This window comes from Fusarium tjaetaba (genome assembly GCF_013396195.1).
Source record: "Fusarium tjaetaba strain NRRL 66243 chromosome Unknown NRRL66243_c0000193, whole genome shotgun sequence".
In the NCBI taxonomy this organism is placed as follows: Eukaryota; Fungi; Ascomycota; class Sordariomycetes; order Hypocreales; family Nectriaceae; genus Fusarium; species Fusarium tjaetaba.
Window position 1 is genome coordinate 41,077 of NW_023501389.1, and position 15,721 is coordinate 56,797.

Here is a 15,721-nt window from a genome sequence, read left to right on the forward strand (position 1 = left end):
AAATGTGGAGTCTTCCCTGTTTGATCCAATAGAACGGGCATAACTTCACTGTACCTAGGTACCTACCTATCCGTACATACCTACTTCCTGCCAGCCCCATAAATTACCTGTGTCTGCCATTGGATGTTAGCGCGGCGCGTGCTTAACCAATCGACCTTTCGCCTCTCGACATCGCTCAAACTGAGCTGAGGTCATCACCAGCGATCATCACCACGACAGCGCAGTCATGACCTGGTGCATGCTTGATTCCCAGCAATATCTCGTCTGCTCAAGGGTGCTAGATTACAGCACGTCGCTGTCACCACGTATACTTTTTCGTCGGTATCGTTGATGCTGTTCTGAATAGCCTGTTGTCAATCTTGCGTTTCCTGCCGTTTGCGTATGTACCACGCATGGGCTTTTATGTTGCGCTGCGGGATGCTAAGCGGGGCGATACACTTTGATGTTGAGGTGATTGAAGTCGACCAAGCGGTTGATCCATGGTGAGCGACAAGGGGAGGACGGGGCGTTCAAAGTGGTATATCCCTAAGTGGATGCCCTCTGTGTTACGTCTTTGGACATCGCGACGACTTCTGCGATATGTTTCTAGTGGGACATGCTCATTCTTGGCCTGTTCTGACGGACAGCCCTTCGTCCCTGAGACAGACCTCGAGTGTGGCGGGAAATCGCGCTATCTAATGCTACATGGCGGTGAGAGCAGATGCTGATTCTCGATATTCGGTTTTCTCACTCACCACTATGCGACTCATTCTTGAATTATGGCTCCGGCGACCCATGCCAGAAAAGTTTTTGGCAATGTTCCAACTGCTCGAGGAGAAAGAACATCGGGGTTGATTGGGTGCCGAGGTTCGGCCAGGGTGCTTATTTGAAGATCATACGGGCAAACTTGGCCAAGATGACGAAGAAGCGAAAGACTCTCCAGTTCGTCTTGGCCCCAGCGCGAGAGTCAATCTACTTATGCGGAAACAAAACCGCAAAGAGAAGGGATGAGAGTTGTGTGTACTGGTGGTATACTGCCAAACACCACATTTGTTGGAATAATCTCATCATGACATTGGAACAGAGATCTTGGTCCAGACTGTGCCGTCCCAGAAGCTTTGTATGGGGGAGGGCGCAAGAGGCGGTCACTGCCACGAGGGTGCAATAGCCTGGGTTGCAAAGAGCCCTCGGCCGGGGGAACAACAAAGGATGTTTTTTACGTTGTTTCTATTGCGAGCTTGATTGTTTAGATAGTCAATTGATATTTGTCTAGCCTATCAGGACTCACCAACCCAACCTAATCTGCGGCTCTTCGACCAGGCTAGTGTGTGCTTGTTCTGTGTCAGAGCCCAAGTTACGTCGTTCCTCCTTCTCCCCACACTCATCTCCATCTCCATGTCAACCTCACATCAACAAACCACACAAAAAATGTCGGCCGAAGACGACTCCTCCGACCTCTCTTCGCTCTCTTCGTTGTCACCCGCGCCTTCTGATATTGAGCTGGACGAGCCAGCCCAAGAGCCAGTCGCCAAGCCCAAAAAGGGTATCCAGAAATACTTCTCCAAGGCTACAGACAAACCAGCCAAAGAGGCTTCGCCGCCACCACGAAAACGCTCACCATCACCCCCTCATGAATATGTATTGGCAGATAATCCAGATATCGCAGTATGTGCTCTACTGCTGTGCCCAGCTTCCTTTCGCAGTCTTCTCTTTTGCCATTCAGCGCGTGTCGCAGCTGTTGCGACGCGCTGCAGTCGCGCATTGGACTTTAAGAGTACAGGCTAACAGCTACAGTTCATTGTGATGTTCAGAAGTCGATTCAATGACGCATTTCCTAAATCGCTTGCCCATTTTGGCCCACAAGAACTCGAACGTGACATTGTCGAACCCATTCCTGGCGATCGAGCAGAACATTTCCTTTGCGCGTTGCTGGGGTTACTATTGAATCGCAAACAAGATGTCAAGTATGGCAGGACCTTATGCCGCAAGAAACAATGCGCTAATCGAGAATTAGGCCTGGCCATTACGGTCGCGCTTTGGAGGATGCTGTCAGTACTCACAAGAACCAATGGGCACCTGCTTGGGAGGACAAGAGCCCTTTGTCTGGCGGCGCGACGTTCGCCTCGATGAACCCTACGCAACGGGTGTGTTTTGGCAAACCAAACCTCGAGACTGTCCCTGGTGCTAACATTTGATAAAGCTTACACTCCTGCGATATCTAATTCTATGGTCTCTTTCGTCCTCCGATGCCGTCAAAGGACTTATCAATCAATCATACAAGCAAAACCGCCACGAAGATGATACGAATCAGCCTAGATCGGTACAGCCTTGGGGATCAGATGGAGACAAGCGCCGCTATTTTCTGATTGAAGGACAAGACGACACTGCTTTCCGCGTTTATAGAGAGAGCAACCCTGCTGGGTCCAACAGAACATGGTGGAGCGTTGCGGGTACCATCGAAGAGCTCAAGACTCTTGCTGAGAAACTTCAGGTTAAGGATGGCGGCCCAAAGGCTACAAAGCTAGCTCAGAAAATGTTCTCTGCGGTTCCCCGATTCGAAGCTGGCGAAGATGTTAGTTACAGCGCCCTGGTTCTGCCCCCAAGAATGGGTTCTGCCACAACTCTCAACTCGATTACAGCGCTGACACTTTATAGAAACGGAAGCGCCGTGATTACCGCCAGGCGCGCAAGGAACAGTTCAAGAGACCGGAGCCTGGATTTTCTCTTTATGAGGGTCGAACCCGGGGCAAAAAGATGAAGTATACATACTCCGATGATGAAGACATCTTCACTACCGACTCGACAACTCGACGATCTACTCGCAACACTGGAACTCACACACCCGTAGAGACTGGCCCTGTCACTACTGCTAGCGGCCGGCAGATCAAGGCACCAACGCGGCTGAACCCCACAATTGGAAGCAGTGCGCCAGGCAGTGTACAGGGAGACACGTCCGAAGTTGATAGAGAGCAATCCGTCGGTCCAACAGGACGGCCTCGCCGATCGGCAGCAGTGAACCACGGCACAACCGGCTGGGCCGAGAACAATAAGGGGCCCCGGCACAACGCCTCTGATGATTCTGACGATGAGAGCGAAGCCGATTTCGGGGATGACGAGGAAGATGTTGATGAGCATGTGCCTGAGGAATCAGAAGACGAAGACGACTTCGACGAAGATGAAGCTATGATGGATGATGACCTGGAAGAGAAAAACCGAAGTCTGGTTGTAAAGCTTTCAGTAACACCACCAAAGTTGCGGAACGTCCTGGGACCCAACTCGCAAGCCGGAAACAAACTACCAACACCAAGCTCTGATAAGGGAGGCGAGGAGCATCGACTGGGAGAATCGCCTCTTATTGAGATGCAAGACGCCCCGGAAGCTACATCCAGCAAGGAAGCACAGGCTGCAGCCCAGCAATCTCCCACTCTAAACGCCAACTTTGCTGAACGCAACAATACAAGCCCAGCAGCCCTACACGCGACGTCTCTGGCTTTTAGAGGGAGCCCAGAAAAGACGCATGCGCAACCTGTTCCCCGGCCTCTCGATGTTGGGGCAAATCATGAGTAGGGGCTGGTCATTTGACACTACGTTTTTGTTGGAGTTGGGGAGCCAAGGGTCTATATGGCAAAAGGCCAGTGACGCAAAAGGTTATCGATATGGCGGAATGGAAATACAATATTAGAAGAAGCAAGGTAGTGATGGCATCGAACTTGCGTGCCCATAAATAGGGTTCTTAGAAGGTTTAAAGTGAAGCCCAACGGACAACAGTATCTTGATCCAGTGAGGGTTTAGGATGGGCAAGTATGTCAGCACAGCGAGACATATTAGTTATTATACCAATGTCAAGCTATATACGACGACCGTATTGCTATCTGCTTCTTCTATAAAGGCAGATGTCACTGAGAGTGGTGCATTCAGGAACGCCGAAGCCGGCGATATGTGACATAGGTAGTTAATGGTCAAGGAACAGACTCTCAGAACCGGTAGTCGGTAGTTGTGAAGAGACTTTGTTATCCACCTACGGACCAAGAAGTCCATGTTCAGGGTTTTCGAAGTGGGAGAAGCCCATATTGAGTGAAAGGCTTTGAAAGGCTTTGAAAGGCTTTGAAAGGCGTTCCGGGCTTGCTTCTCACAAATTACACAATGATTTGTCGTCATTTTCAACTTAGTAAATCATACATGGCAATGCCATCGGCGTCCTGAGTATCTTGTAGTCTTTTCATCTCCTGATCTTGTCAACCTCTCTTATGATGGGTAGGTATCTTCCCTAGCAATAACAAGTTAGCTTGAATGAAACATGGCCATGTGTTCAATGACCTACAATTATTGACTTCCCACCACCAGCGCCTTACTCGCGCACCTAATGTGTTGCCGTGCAATCGAGCATTTCTGTTCCAATGTTGCCAGCCACAGAGAAAGAGGTTGTACACTAAGCCTTGGGTTAAGGGCATGATGATCTGGCAGCGTGTTAGCAGCTAGAAGCCGCGATACTCTCCGTATACATGCCTGATCCCTCGTTGTAATTAATGCCACTTTCCACCATGTATCCGCCTTGGAGATACTTCGAAGATAGCTCTGCTCGAAGCGCAGATCTGGCAGAGGAGGTAGGTGGGAATGTCTGGGCGCCGGTCGGAGAACGCTGTAGGGGATGTCCTCTTCGTCCTCGTCCTCATCGTCAATTCCATCGTCGTGCTCGTGCTTGGCGTGCTCTAGGGTCACAGGCTGCCGTCTATCGGCTACTGTGGGCGGGTTGGTATCAAGAGCAGGATCTGGATGGCGTTCGATGCTTGCAGCCTGGATAGTGGCGGCAAGCTCTGTGGGAGCTGAATCCATCTTTGATGCACGTAGTTCCGGCTGAAACTATCTATGAAGCGATTCTGGCAATTCCAAGATGTCCCGAAATGCTGTTTCTGTCGCTGAAAGGAAATTAGACACCTTGTTGATGAGTGTAGTGTGTGTTTGATCGCAAGTAGTACATACATAGGTACACAGATAGTGGATGTTGCTGCTGGGGCGGTAGACTACTAGCGTGTGGAGGTGGCGGGGAATGACCGGTCGAGATCCATCCAATGACATTGTCCGAATGAGAAGCTCAAGACGGATTGAACATCAGACATATTACTTACAGCTACAGCTCCAACTAAGAATGAATCAGTAGATTAAGTACCTACCAAGGCCTTGGACATACAGCCAGCTTAGCCTCCACTACCTAGGTAGTATGATTGATGAGTATCATAGCTGGGGTTTGTGCAATCACACGAGTTAATCTTTATCACAGTAGAAGAGACCTGGACCAATTGGAATCATACAAGGTCAACGTGCTTCTCTCTCGAGAGATGATGCAGTGTGACATGTAGACCAGTGGGTTTTAAGGCTGTCAGCATACCTACCTACCGTAGGTTGACTAGACGGACTGTATACTATGCGGGACATGGTGTAAAACAAGGATAGGGCTGAAGGTTGGTCAAACGTGATGATCGGCATCAGGCCCATTCATAGCCCGCAATCAAATAACCCCTTCTTTATTGTCATTCAACCTGTGACGACATGAAGTCAATCCTGTTCATCAACCTTGACGATAGTATTTTGCTCTGAAGATGAGCCTCTGTAATGGCGGGATTCAGTGTGACATTCCAGCCGAGCATGTGGTGGATGCTGATATGAACGGAATTGGTGTAAGTCCATTTACCTTGATTCGCATCTGTCCCTTTGCTTGCTCACAACATATTCTCTGTGCCTAGGTTGTACTATCCTTTGTCATCACAGCTGCAATCTCGGTCATTGTGGCCCTCATGGCTGTTCTCAAACGCGGCATACCCAAGCAGCAGTATATGCGAGTCGATGAGAAGGTTCTCCATTGGATCGGGGTCAGGAAACCTGCCAACGAGTCCCCTAGTAATCTTGGCTACCAGTCCCTTCTACTCGTATTGAGTGAGACCAGATGTTGGCTGTTGGGCTGTGCTATCTCATCGCCATGTATGCACAAGTCTGCAAAGTATCGCTCTATTCCTTTTATATCGGCGCCCAGCTAGGCTACTTATCATCCACCGTTCACTTATGCACGCTGTTGGTGTTGAAGTCGTACTTCAGGAGACATCCAAAGCAAGCCCTCTTGCGTGGTGGCTTAATGATGTTGTTCCTGGGACTCCTCGTCGCAACCCTGATCCTAGAGTTCATTACACTATCCGAGCCGCGCGACAGGCTATTTCTTTGCGGACTTCAATATCCGGTATTGCCTCGTCTGGGATCAATGGGTGTCAGATGCTTCTCAATTGCTGTGATGCTGGCCTTTGTCTACTGGAACGCTTTCCGATCAATCAAACTGGACAACTCTCTAAGATACGAACTTGAGAACAGCACTTCCAAGAACACGATCCTACGATGGATATCTTCGGGGAGTCAAAGAGAGGTGGACTTTCGGCAGTACTTGGAGCACAAGGAAAAGGATAAGCGCCAGCGAATTCGAAAGAAGGCGGCAATACTGGAGCAAAGCCCCGAGTTTTGGAGAAACCTTCACCATGGTGACACCGCTTATAGTGGCCGAGATGGCTGCCTCAGTTTTGTTTGAGTTGCTGGTCGCCATCTTCTCCTTTTCAATTGCCTTGTACACACTGGTCATTGGTGTTTTCTATCAAGGCGCGGACATCGAGCCACTATTGACCGCGAGCTTTGGGCAGATCATGCCTATGCTTCTTCTGATCGTTATTGCTCTGACAACAGTTGAGGTTGGCAGTGAGTCTGTCACACAGAACATGGAATCTGAGACATTTACTGAAGTATCCTACAGCAATCAAGAACTTCCGAAGGATTGAGATCGAGGTCGAAATTAAAAGAAATCCCGCCTTATTGCACAATACTACGAGGGGTGGCCTGGGACCAGAGAGGAACGGCGTGCTCCCACGCCGGGTACAGTCGTTCAACTTGCAGAACAGCATGATGGGTGTCACAGAGGAGTTATCAATGCAAAGCCCACACAAAACCTATGAGAACCTCATTATTACCTATGGCTGCTGCATCTCATAGTCAACCAGACCTCTCAGGCACTGCTGGCCTTGGCACAAGAGTCGACTCGATGACCAGATGGATGACACCGAGGAGAATGACGACAATAGAATTAGAAGAGGGGAAACGGGTAAGTTGCTCTTATTTTATGTCCCTCTTCGTCTACAGCACTCGAAAGGAGGCACCTAATATGAACTAACACGTACCAGTTTCTACTACATGCTGCCGAACCAAGTTTGGATCTTCTTGACATTGCTCTTCGAAGCGCCAAAGGAATAGCCTATGCTGCGATCTGCCTTGTTCTCTTCCTCTTGATTGGGTATTTTGTTGCATGCTTTCTCTTCTACCAGTATGTGGTGCCAGCTACTGCTGGAGTCCTCATCATAGGAGACATATTTGACCTTCTTGGAGGCGTGCGAGGCGTCCACAGAATAAGAAGTCAAAGGCTTCAGAAGCAAACACATATATGATGCAGACCATACACCATAATATGATGGCCTTTGTCTATTCATAAGGTATTCCTGGGCTGCCTTACTACCTTATCTACACGTACCTTGGGTAGAGTTTAAGCCTGCTGTGACATCATATCCTCTTTGAATGGTCAAGGTCATAAGCAAGTCAGTCATGAAGCACACCGTCCTCAACGTCCGTCACCATTTGCCAGCCTTGAACCGACTGGAGGCATGGGTACCTACAGGCAGCAACAGTCCATGATTCAGAAGGGGCCGACCTACCTAGATAAGTGTCCAGACTGGACTCCATCCATAGGTGTCAGCAGTGAATATACAGTAAGGTAGCAGGAGTAAGTAAGCTACCTACCTAGGTAAGTAAGGTAAGGTAATTAATATTAATGCCCCACTCGGGTACCGATGATTTCAAGCAAAGTGCATACTCGATACTGCAAACTGCAGCGTCCCCGAGGGCAAAATACAAGCAACAAGTTACCTACGTTAGGTACCTAGTGAAAGTGTGAAGTGCATTGACTTGATTGCCCCAATTGAGCAACAAATCAAAGTGGGTTGTGTGCTCTGTGCTCTTGTGGTGTGTGGACGTGGGTGTGGGCGCCTCACTAACGTTAGGTCATCGCTCACTGCACGAAAAAATCTGGCACTAACATCCAACTTTTAGGATCTTCAGGCTCCAGAGTCCAGTCCAAGATTAATAGTTCCACGACTCCAGGAGAAATTTCTACCGGAAGATACCACTCCCATACAAAGGTCTGAGCTAAGTGCAGTTCAACCGCCAAAATGAGTGACGCTCAGGCGAACGAGGCCGAGAAGAACGTGAGTCTTATTCTTATCCTCATCCCGGACCTCGAATGCCCCTCTTCTTTTCTCGTGTCGTGCGTTGCCCCGCGATCGAGAAAATTAACGTCTAGGACATCGACAAACCCCAAAGACAATCAAGACTGACAGCATCGTTCAATAGATTGAGATCTGGAAGGTCAAGAAGCTGATAAAGCGTCTTGAAGCCGCCAGAGGAAATGGAACCTCAATGATTTCCCTCATTATCCGTAAGCCGTTCTCATGAAACAAGCCCTCCCCAAGACGCCCAATAACTCGTGTGTCCTTTTAGCTCCCAAGGATCAAGTCTCTCGAGCAGCCAAGATGTTGGCTGAAGAATACGTGCGTCCTCATATTCCTCTCGAAATCCCCCTATGACGACAACACTAACAACCCCTCAGGGTACCGCCTCCAACATCAAATCTCGAGTCAACAGACAGTCTGTCTTGTCCGCCATTACCTCGACCCAGCAGCGCCTCAAGCTGTACAACAAGGTGCCCCCGAACGGTCTGGTCGTCTACTGTGGCGAAATCTTGACCCAGGAAGGCAAGGAGCGAAAGGTCAACATCGATTTCGAGCCCTTCAAGCCCATCAACACTTCCCTCTACCTGTGCGACAACAAGTTCCACACCGAGGCTCTGGCCGAGCTGCTCGAGTCCGACCAGAAGTTTGGCTTTATCATCATGGATGGTAACGGTGCTCTGTTTGGAACTCTTAGCGGCAACACACGTGAGGTTGTCCACAAGTTCTCTGTCGATCTTCCCAAGAAGCACGGCCGTGGTGGTCAGTCCGCTCTCCGTTTCGCTCGTCTGCGAGAGGAGAAGCGTCACAACTACGTACGAAAGGTTGCCGAGTTGGCTGTCCAGAACTTCATCACTGCCGACAAGGTCAACGTCGCTGGTCTTATTCTTGCTGGTTCCGCCGATTTCAAGAACGATCTCAACGCCTCCGACATGTTCGATGGTCGTCTTGCGACCAAGGTTATCAAGGTTGTTGATGTTTCTTATGGTGGTGAGAACGGTTTCAACCAGGCCATCGAGCTGTCTTCCGAGACTCTCGGCAACGTCAAGTTCATCCAGGAGAAGAAGCTCATCGGAAAGTACTTTGAGGAGATCAGCCAGGACACTGGCAAGGTTTGCTACGGCATTGAGGACACCCTCAAGGCCCTCGAGCTCGGTGCCGTCGAGACTTTGATTGTCTTCGAGAACCTTGAGATCACCCGCTGGGTTCTCAAAGATAGCAGCGGCAGTGAGGTCATTCTCCACACCACCAAGCAACAGGAGCAGACCAACCGTGACAAGTTCCTCGACAAGGAGACTGGCCAAGAGATGGAAATCGTTTCCCAGGAATCCTTCCTGGAATGGATTGCGGAACACTACAAGGACTTTGGTACCACTCTTGAGTTTGTTTCTGACCGATCCACCGAGGGCAACCAGTTCGTCAAGGGTTTCGGTGGTATCGGTGGTCTTCTCCGCTACAAGGTCAATTTTGAGCAGCTGGCTGACTTGAGTGACGACGATGAGTACTACGACGGTGAGTTGGCATGACGCCTGGGAAATGAGAGCTCTTGATTCTAATCAGCAAGCAGATTGACCAGCGGATCCCCTCGTTACCAGCGAGGGATCGACTCAAGTTCATCCGTCCATGTACAACAACAGTGCCATGCGCCCCGAGGCGCAGAGGTCGACCGATGCCGCGCCGATGTCAATCGCCCAGCACCGCTTGGTGGAGAGGGACAGTCTCGCGCCTCTCCATTCTTCCCGCCAGGCATCGCGACCCAGTCCGCTTCGCACAATGATGACGGCTTGAGTTATGATCGACGGGAATAGAGGTACATCTCAGACCCTCCAATTCTTGCACCTCAGGAAATCAGAATGTCAGGTCTAACGGCTGGTAGGCCCAACCATTAAAATTGAAGGATAGCGGTGGCACGGCGGCTAGGGGATCGATCTTGAGGGTCGGTCGATACGGGTAACGCATCGTATCGCAACGTCCGGCCTAAAGATTGTTGTTATTTGAGTAGAGTCGGCGTTAGCTGGCTGCAAGGCTTGTCCCTGACTGGGCATATATAGTCATAAGCAGGCATTACACGCCGGGTCAACGAAATACTAGCCGTTTGCATGGCCACTGTTCCGAGTTTAAGTGAAACAATTTGATGAACTTCGTATTACCCAACTGAAAACAGAAGGCTAATGAGAAGAACCTCTCCATCCGGGGCGGATTATCCATAAGTCAGGGGAACTCACATTATGTATACTATATTATTTTATGAATCAAGGCTTACTAGCTGGCATTGTACTGTAGGTATGATATCGTATTGTTAATCACCGCGTATTTGCGATATTAGCTCCATCCCATTCCGGGTGTTTCTGGTCGCTGGGGTCCGCGGACCTTGGGTAAGATAGTAAGGCACTTACCTGCTAAGTTAGTGGACGGGACTCACGGGAGGTACTCAGCATGGGTGCCCGTGCTACGTCAGTAACCTAGACTACAAGCTTACATGGGCTGCGCCTAGGATCCAATACCTGGAAATGACCTATCATCGAACACATCTTGTCAACAGCGTCTCATTTCATCTCATCTTCTCACCGTCATATAATCTTCCCTTTTTCCCATCTCTGCGCTATAGACGGACCTCGGCTCAGTTTCAACTGGAGCTGTCGCCAGGCGCTTAATCATAGTTATCTTCTTATAATGCCTGAAGACTCCCCTCCACCAGCGGCCAACCATGCTGGCCGCGCCATCCCCGTCGGCCTCAACGAAGCAGCACTCGATTCTCCGACTTTTCGTGTAACCGCCGCAAACTTTGGCGATCAAGTCGATGCTATAGAAAAATGGCTCAACGGATATGCCCAGTCGACGTCGAAACTACTGCACGATATCCTCGCCCTCGAAGAGACGATTAATACTTTCCTCGTGAAGACGATGCCCTCGGCGGCTGACGGCGTTGTCGACAATGATTATACATTTTTGGCTCTGAAGAGGGTGGGTGATGGATGGCGTGAATATTGGATTCAGATGATAAGCACAATGAAGAAGATGGAAGGTCTGGTTGTCGACCCTATTCGGCAGTTCATCGTCGGTGATCTCAGGAATTTCAAGGAGTGCAGGAGGGCCATGGAGCAGGCGCAGCGAACGTTTGACTCCACGCTCGCTCGATACGTCAGTCAGCCAAAGACAAAGGAGCCATCAGCCCTGCGGGAAGATGCATTTGCTGTTTTCGAGACCCGAAAGGCATACCTCAAGGCCTCGATGGATTACTGCCAGCTTGCACCACAGCTGCGCTTTAGTATGGATAAGTTGCTTGTCAAAATATGCAGTGAGCGTTGGAGCCAGCTGCGGCGTGCCAAAGAAGCTGCAATCGACACTACGCGCTGGAATCAGGAGATGGAGCGCATTCAGGGGTGGTCGAATGAAATGGGGGCGTCTGAGATGGTCTTCAGGCGAGAGTTGCAGTCTGCCAGGAGAGAGATTGGAGAAAATGCGCTCGCGGGATTCAAGCCATCTCGTGAGCTCGAGGACTACAGCACTTCAACCGTTCCTTTCCTCGGCACTCGTGGCCCCATCACTGTTCGTCTCGAGGAAGGTGCCACAGTTGTCTCTGAAAAGCAAGGATGGCTGTTCCTGCGGGTTCTCTCAGGGAAGCCAGCAAGACATACGTGGATCAGGAGATGGTACTATTGCCGTGATGGCATCTTTGGCTGGCTGATACCAGGGCCCCTGGGAGTGCTTCAGGGTGACGAGATAGGGGTTCTACTTTGTAATGCAAAGCCGGCTGTGGCCGAAGACAGACGCTTCTGCTTCGAGGTCAAGACCAAGAGCCAAACAGTCCTCCTCCAGGCAGAGACTCAGGGCGAGCTGACCGAGTGGTTGGAGGTTTTTGAGGTTACCAAGAAGCGGGCTTTCGAGACCAGCATGAACAGAACTAGTGCTTCTCTTCCCGGGTCCGTTGATCCTGCGTTTTCCATCTCTCCCCCCAGTATTCCCGAGTTCTCTGCCAAGGCCCTCGACGCACAGATCGGTATCTACGATGAATCAAGCCCTAGTATTGACCGAACAAACACACTGCCTGTTCCAGGACCAGACGGTAACCTCAGTACACGACAGAGCTTTGACGTTAACGGCAGCATCTCTCGTCGTACCATCACTGCTCTAGGCCGAGACCTGGCTCGAGAGGAGGGCGAGAGTGGTCGTGAGCATGCTGCCAGAATCATCCAGAAGCTCGACCTACATCGCAAAGCGACCTTTGGCACCCAAGGCCCCGAAGCTGGACAGGGAGGTTCGGCTTCCACGACTGGACTGGCTAGCATGATGGCTACTAGCCACACGCTACCGCCAGGATTTCCAGGGTCTGTTGGAAACACATCAAATTTCAGGCAGACGCCTAGCATGCTGCCATCAGTTGACACACAGGTTGGCACTTTGGCTCCAGCAACCCTGGCCAAGCCACCCTCGATGACTGGATTGAGTCGAATTGCAGTCCTGACAGCAGGAGAACGCCAACCTGTAGGTAACAACAGGAAGCTCCCCGCGTCTGTGGTTGCGAACTACTGGGGAACAAGTCTCTGGGGTGCAATGAACGCACCGCCACAACCCGTCCTTCCCAGACTCGATGAGGATGACCCTATTGGCGTTGTCGTTCCTGGGAGCACTGTAGGGCAAGGTGTTCAGCGGAAGGACGGTGGCGAATACTTCCCCCGAAACTATCCCCCAGAGTTGCGAGCGCAACACGCCCAATTTCGGCTCCTTTTCCCAGATGCGCCCTTGGAGGAGAAGCTGGTGCTTGTCTTCCGGGCCGCCTGGACTGGGTCTCCTGAGCGAGGGCCCGGCAAACCAGACATGGCGGGCGATGGCCGTATATACGTTACACCCGACAATATGTACTTCTATGGACAACAAATAGGACTCGTCACGGCCTACAACATCAGTCTAGACATCATCAGTGAAGTAACGGCAGCCCCAGGGAGGGACTGCGACTTCATTTTCCTGCATCTGAATGAAAACGCCAACGAAACAGGATATACCAGGATCACTATCAAAGTCTTCTTGGAGGACCTCGGTCTCCTCCACACTCGTCTCAACCTATTAATCGACGACATCCAGGCTGAGGAGCCCATGGATGTTGAAGCGATCATCACCACCTTGATCAATCTCGAAAAGGAAGAGTATGACCGCCCAAGTCCCAGTGTCGAAAGCTGGGAGGAGGTATCGGCAAACACGCCCATGGATGACGGTACTTCGATGGGGCGGCCTGTTGCTCGACGTATGGAGTTTAGCCCTCCGTTTCGTCTTTCGAAATCGAGACCTCGGCATAACCATAAACTTCACTTGCCAGCTCGCCCTGTCATTTATGAACCAGAGGGCATGAAAGAGATGGCGGCTGAGCGACACTTTGAAATTAGTGCCAAGTCCTGCTTCCACGTTTTGTTCGGTGACAAGAGTTTTGTATTTCCAAAGCTCTACTTCGAACGACGCGCTCAGCAGATTGCTCAAGGGCCCTGGGTTCTAATTGATCAGGGCAGGATGAGGCGTGACTTCCAGTTCAAGGTTGACTACAAAGATGTCCTAGGTCGGTCCAAGACGGCCGATGTCAATGACTACCAGATCATCGATGTCTTCAGCGATCACGTTACGTACGTGGTTACCCATGTCAAGACGGCGTGGCATCTGCCTCACTCAAGCTGGTTCAAGGTTGTGACCAAGATTGTCATAACGCATGTAGCCAAGTCCAAGTGCAAATTAGCCATCTACACAAAAACGGATTGGTCGAAAAACCCGGCGCTCTCCAAGAACCTGATTGACCGCCAAGCCATTCATGACGCCGCAAGTGACGCTGAAGAGTTGGCTGAGGTTGCTACGGATCAAGTTCGGAAGCTTGGAACTCGCAGCCGAACAAACAGAGCAATCCAGGTGTACGGCCAGATAGGGCAACAGACAGAGGTGGTGGTCTTCTCGCCTGCTGCAACAGATTCGGCAAAGAAGCAGGCCATCAAACCTCGAACCCTGACTACGATGGTGTTTGAGACGATTCGGTCACTGGGAGAGAGTGCAGTATCGTCACTCATCATGTGGGCTATTGCTGTGCTGCGCAACTTGTTCAACTTGATTACAGCTCAGTGGATCATCCTTGCACTTCTCGCATTCAGCACACTTACAAATCTCCTACTAACGTCGAGCGAGACTTCGACGTGGTGGAGAGAGCGAAGAGCAGCAGGATTCATGCAAAACATCGGAATTCGGCCCAATTCGATGATGAGCAAGGCCATATACTTTGCGGATCTGGATACAGCATCCGGGGCTAATCAAGGGTTGTCTTTTCCCGATAACAGCACATGCTTCTCGACGTTCAAGGATCTACTGGATACGACAGATATGGATGCGCCCTGGGAGGATGCCGGTGCTAGTTTGGCTACACCCACTAGTCGTGCTACAGCCCGTCGACTGCGACGAACTCGACAACGGCTAGGGTCTTACCGGCATGACTTGCTAGTAGCCATGAGGGTCGTCAACAGCATCGAGCGAGAGATGTTACAGTCAGAATGGGAGAATTGGTTGGTAGATGAAAAGTTCCTTTGTGATGAACTGGATACTATGCTGCAGCAGCAGCAGGGCGACGCAAAGGGGCAGAGGAAAGGGGCAGAAGCCGTCAAGGGGCCACATAAGGCCATGGAGCCTATGCCAGCTAAGAGACGACAGGCCCTCGAGCAGTGGCGGGATACTTACTGCGGGAGCTGTAAGCAGGACTACCAGGTTGCGATGACGGGTCGGAAGCTGTCGATTGTGTAAGACGATAGAAAGAGCATACTTTGTTATTGGGTAAGGCACCCCAAGTAAGGTTTCCTTTGTAGCTGTACATATAATGTGTAAGCAAGCACTCGAGAGGTGAATAGAACTCTCGGGCTAGCCCTCGCCTAGCGAATTTCATCTGTCAGCATACGTACGGAGTCGGAGCAGACACTTTCACAAATGCCGAGAAGCGGTGCTTATATGGGCAGTAGCTGGACTAATCGGGAGTAGGATACTCTGGGATTGATTATGCATAAGTCTACGTTGGTTGTTTTCGTGTACTACGTATAGACCAACGGAGAACCAAGGATGCAGCGGGTCTGTTTGCCTTATGGCAGCTGACAGTGCCTTGTCCAACATGGATCATCTATGAAATAGGTAGCCTAGCCACCTTTCGAAAGTGTAAGGACTTGAGACTGCCCTGGCACTTTGTATATTCATGCGCTGCCTATACCAAGGTAGTTGGCTGGTAACTTGATAACATGCCTCCGAGGATTGACGTGGGTGACTAAGCTGCCTTTAAGGTGTAGGTGTACTCCGTAGGCGGGCCCAGCCTAGGCCACTGAAGGTTAACTGCCTACAGGGTACGGAGTAGTGGATGTAACTCTGTAAGGTTAGGTAGGCCAGTAGGTGAGGTGCCTTGGTAGTGACGTCAATCGCGGGAATGACGG

At 50.7% G+C, this 15,721-nt stretch overlaps 5 protein-coding genes across 5 annotated transcripts; 4 read left to right on the plus strand and 1 right to left on the minus strand.

Annotated features, from left to right (window-relative positions):
• Positions 1-1,407: 1,407 nt before the first annotated feature.
• On the plus strand, positions 1,408-3,546 carry FTJAE_8793 (uncharacterized protein; the record flags this gene model as incomplete). Its single annotated transcript, XM_037355646.1, has 5 exons — positions 1,408-1,644; positions 1,768-1,943; positions 1,994-2,123; positions 2,180-2,551; positions 2,635-3,546. The coding sequence occupies 5 exons, from the start codon at positions 1,408-1,410 to the stop codon at positions 3,544-3,546; spliced, it is 1,827 nt and encodes a 608-aa protein (XP_037204136.1).
• A 901-nt stretch (positions 3,547-4,447) lies between these two features.
• On the minus strand, positions 4,448-4,812 carry FTJAE_8794 (duf1770 domain protein; the record flags this gene model as incomplete). Its single annotated transcript, XM_037355647.1, has 2 exons — positions 4,448-4,485; positions 4,542-4,812. The coding sequence occupies 2 exons, from the start codon at positions 4,810-4,812 to the stop codon at positions 4,448-4,450; spliced, it is 309 nt and encodes a 102-aa protein (XP_037204137.1).
• Positions 4,813-6,497: 1,685 nt separating this feature from the next.
• FTJAE_8795 (uncharacterized protein) lies at positions 6,498-7,002 on the plus strand (the record flags this gene model as incomplete). The annotated part of the gene is made up of 2 exons (XM_037355648.1): positions 6,498-6,711; positions 6,767-7,002. The coding sequence occupies 2 exons, from the start codon at positions 6,498-6,500 to the stop codon at positions 7,000-7,002; spliced, it is 450 nt and encodes a 149-aa protein (XP_037204138.1).
• Positions 7,003-8,228: 1,226 nt separating this feature from the next.
• Positions 8,229-10,093, plus strand: FTJAE_8796 (eukaryotic peptide chain release factor subunit 1; the record flags this gene model as incomplete). Its single annotated transcript, XM_037355649.1, has 5 exons — positions 8,229-8,264; positions 8,410-8,494; positions 8,557-8,606; positions 8,666-9,797; positions 9,846-10,093. The coding sequence occupies 5 exons, from the start codon at positions 8,229-8,231 to the stop codon at positions 10,091-10,093; spliced, it is 1,551 nt and encodes a 516-aa protein (XP_037204139.1).
• Positions 10,094-10,958: 865 nt separating this feature from the next.
• Positions 10,959-15,050, plus strand: FTJAE_8797 (PH domain protein; the record flags this gene model as incomplete). Its single annotated transcript, XM_037355650.1, has 1 exon — positions 10,959-15,050. The coding sequence occupies one exon, from the start codon at positions 10,959-10,961 to the stop codon at positions 15,048-15,050; it is 4,092 nt and encodes a 1,363-aa protein (XP_037204140.1).
• Positions 15,051-15,721: the final 671 nt, after the last annotated feature.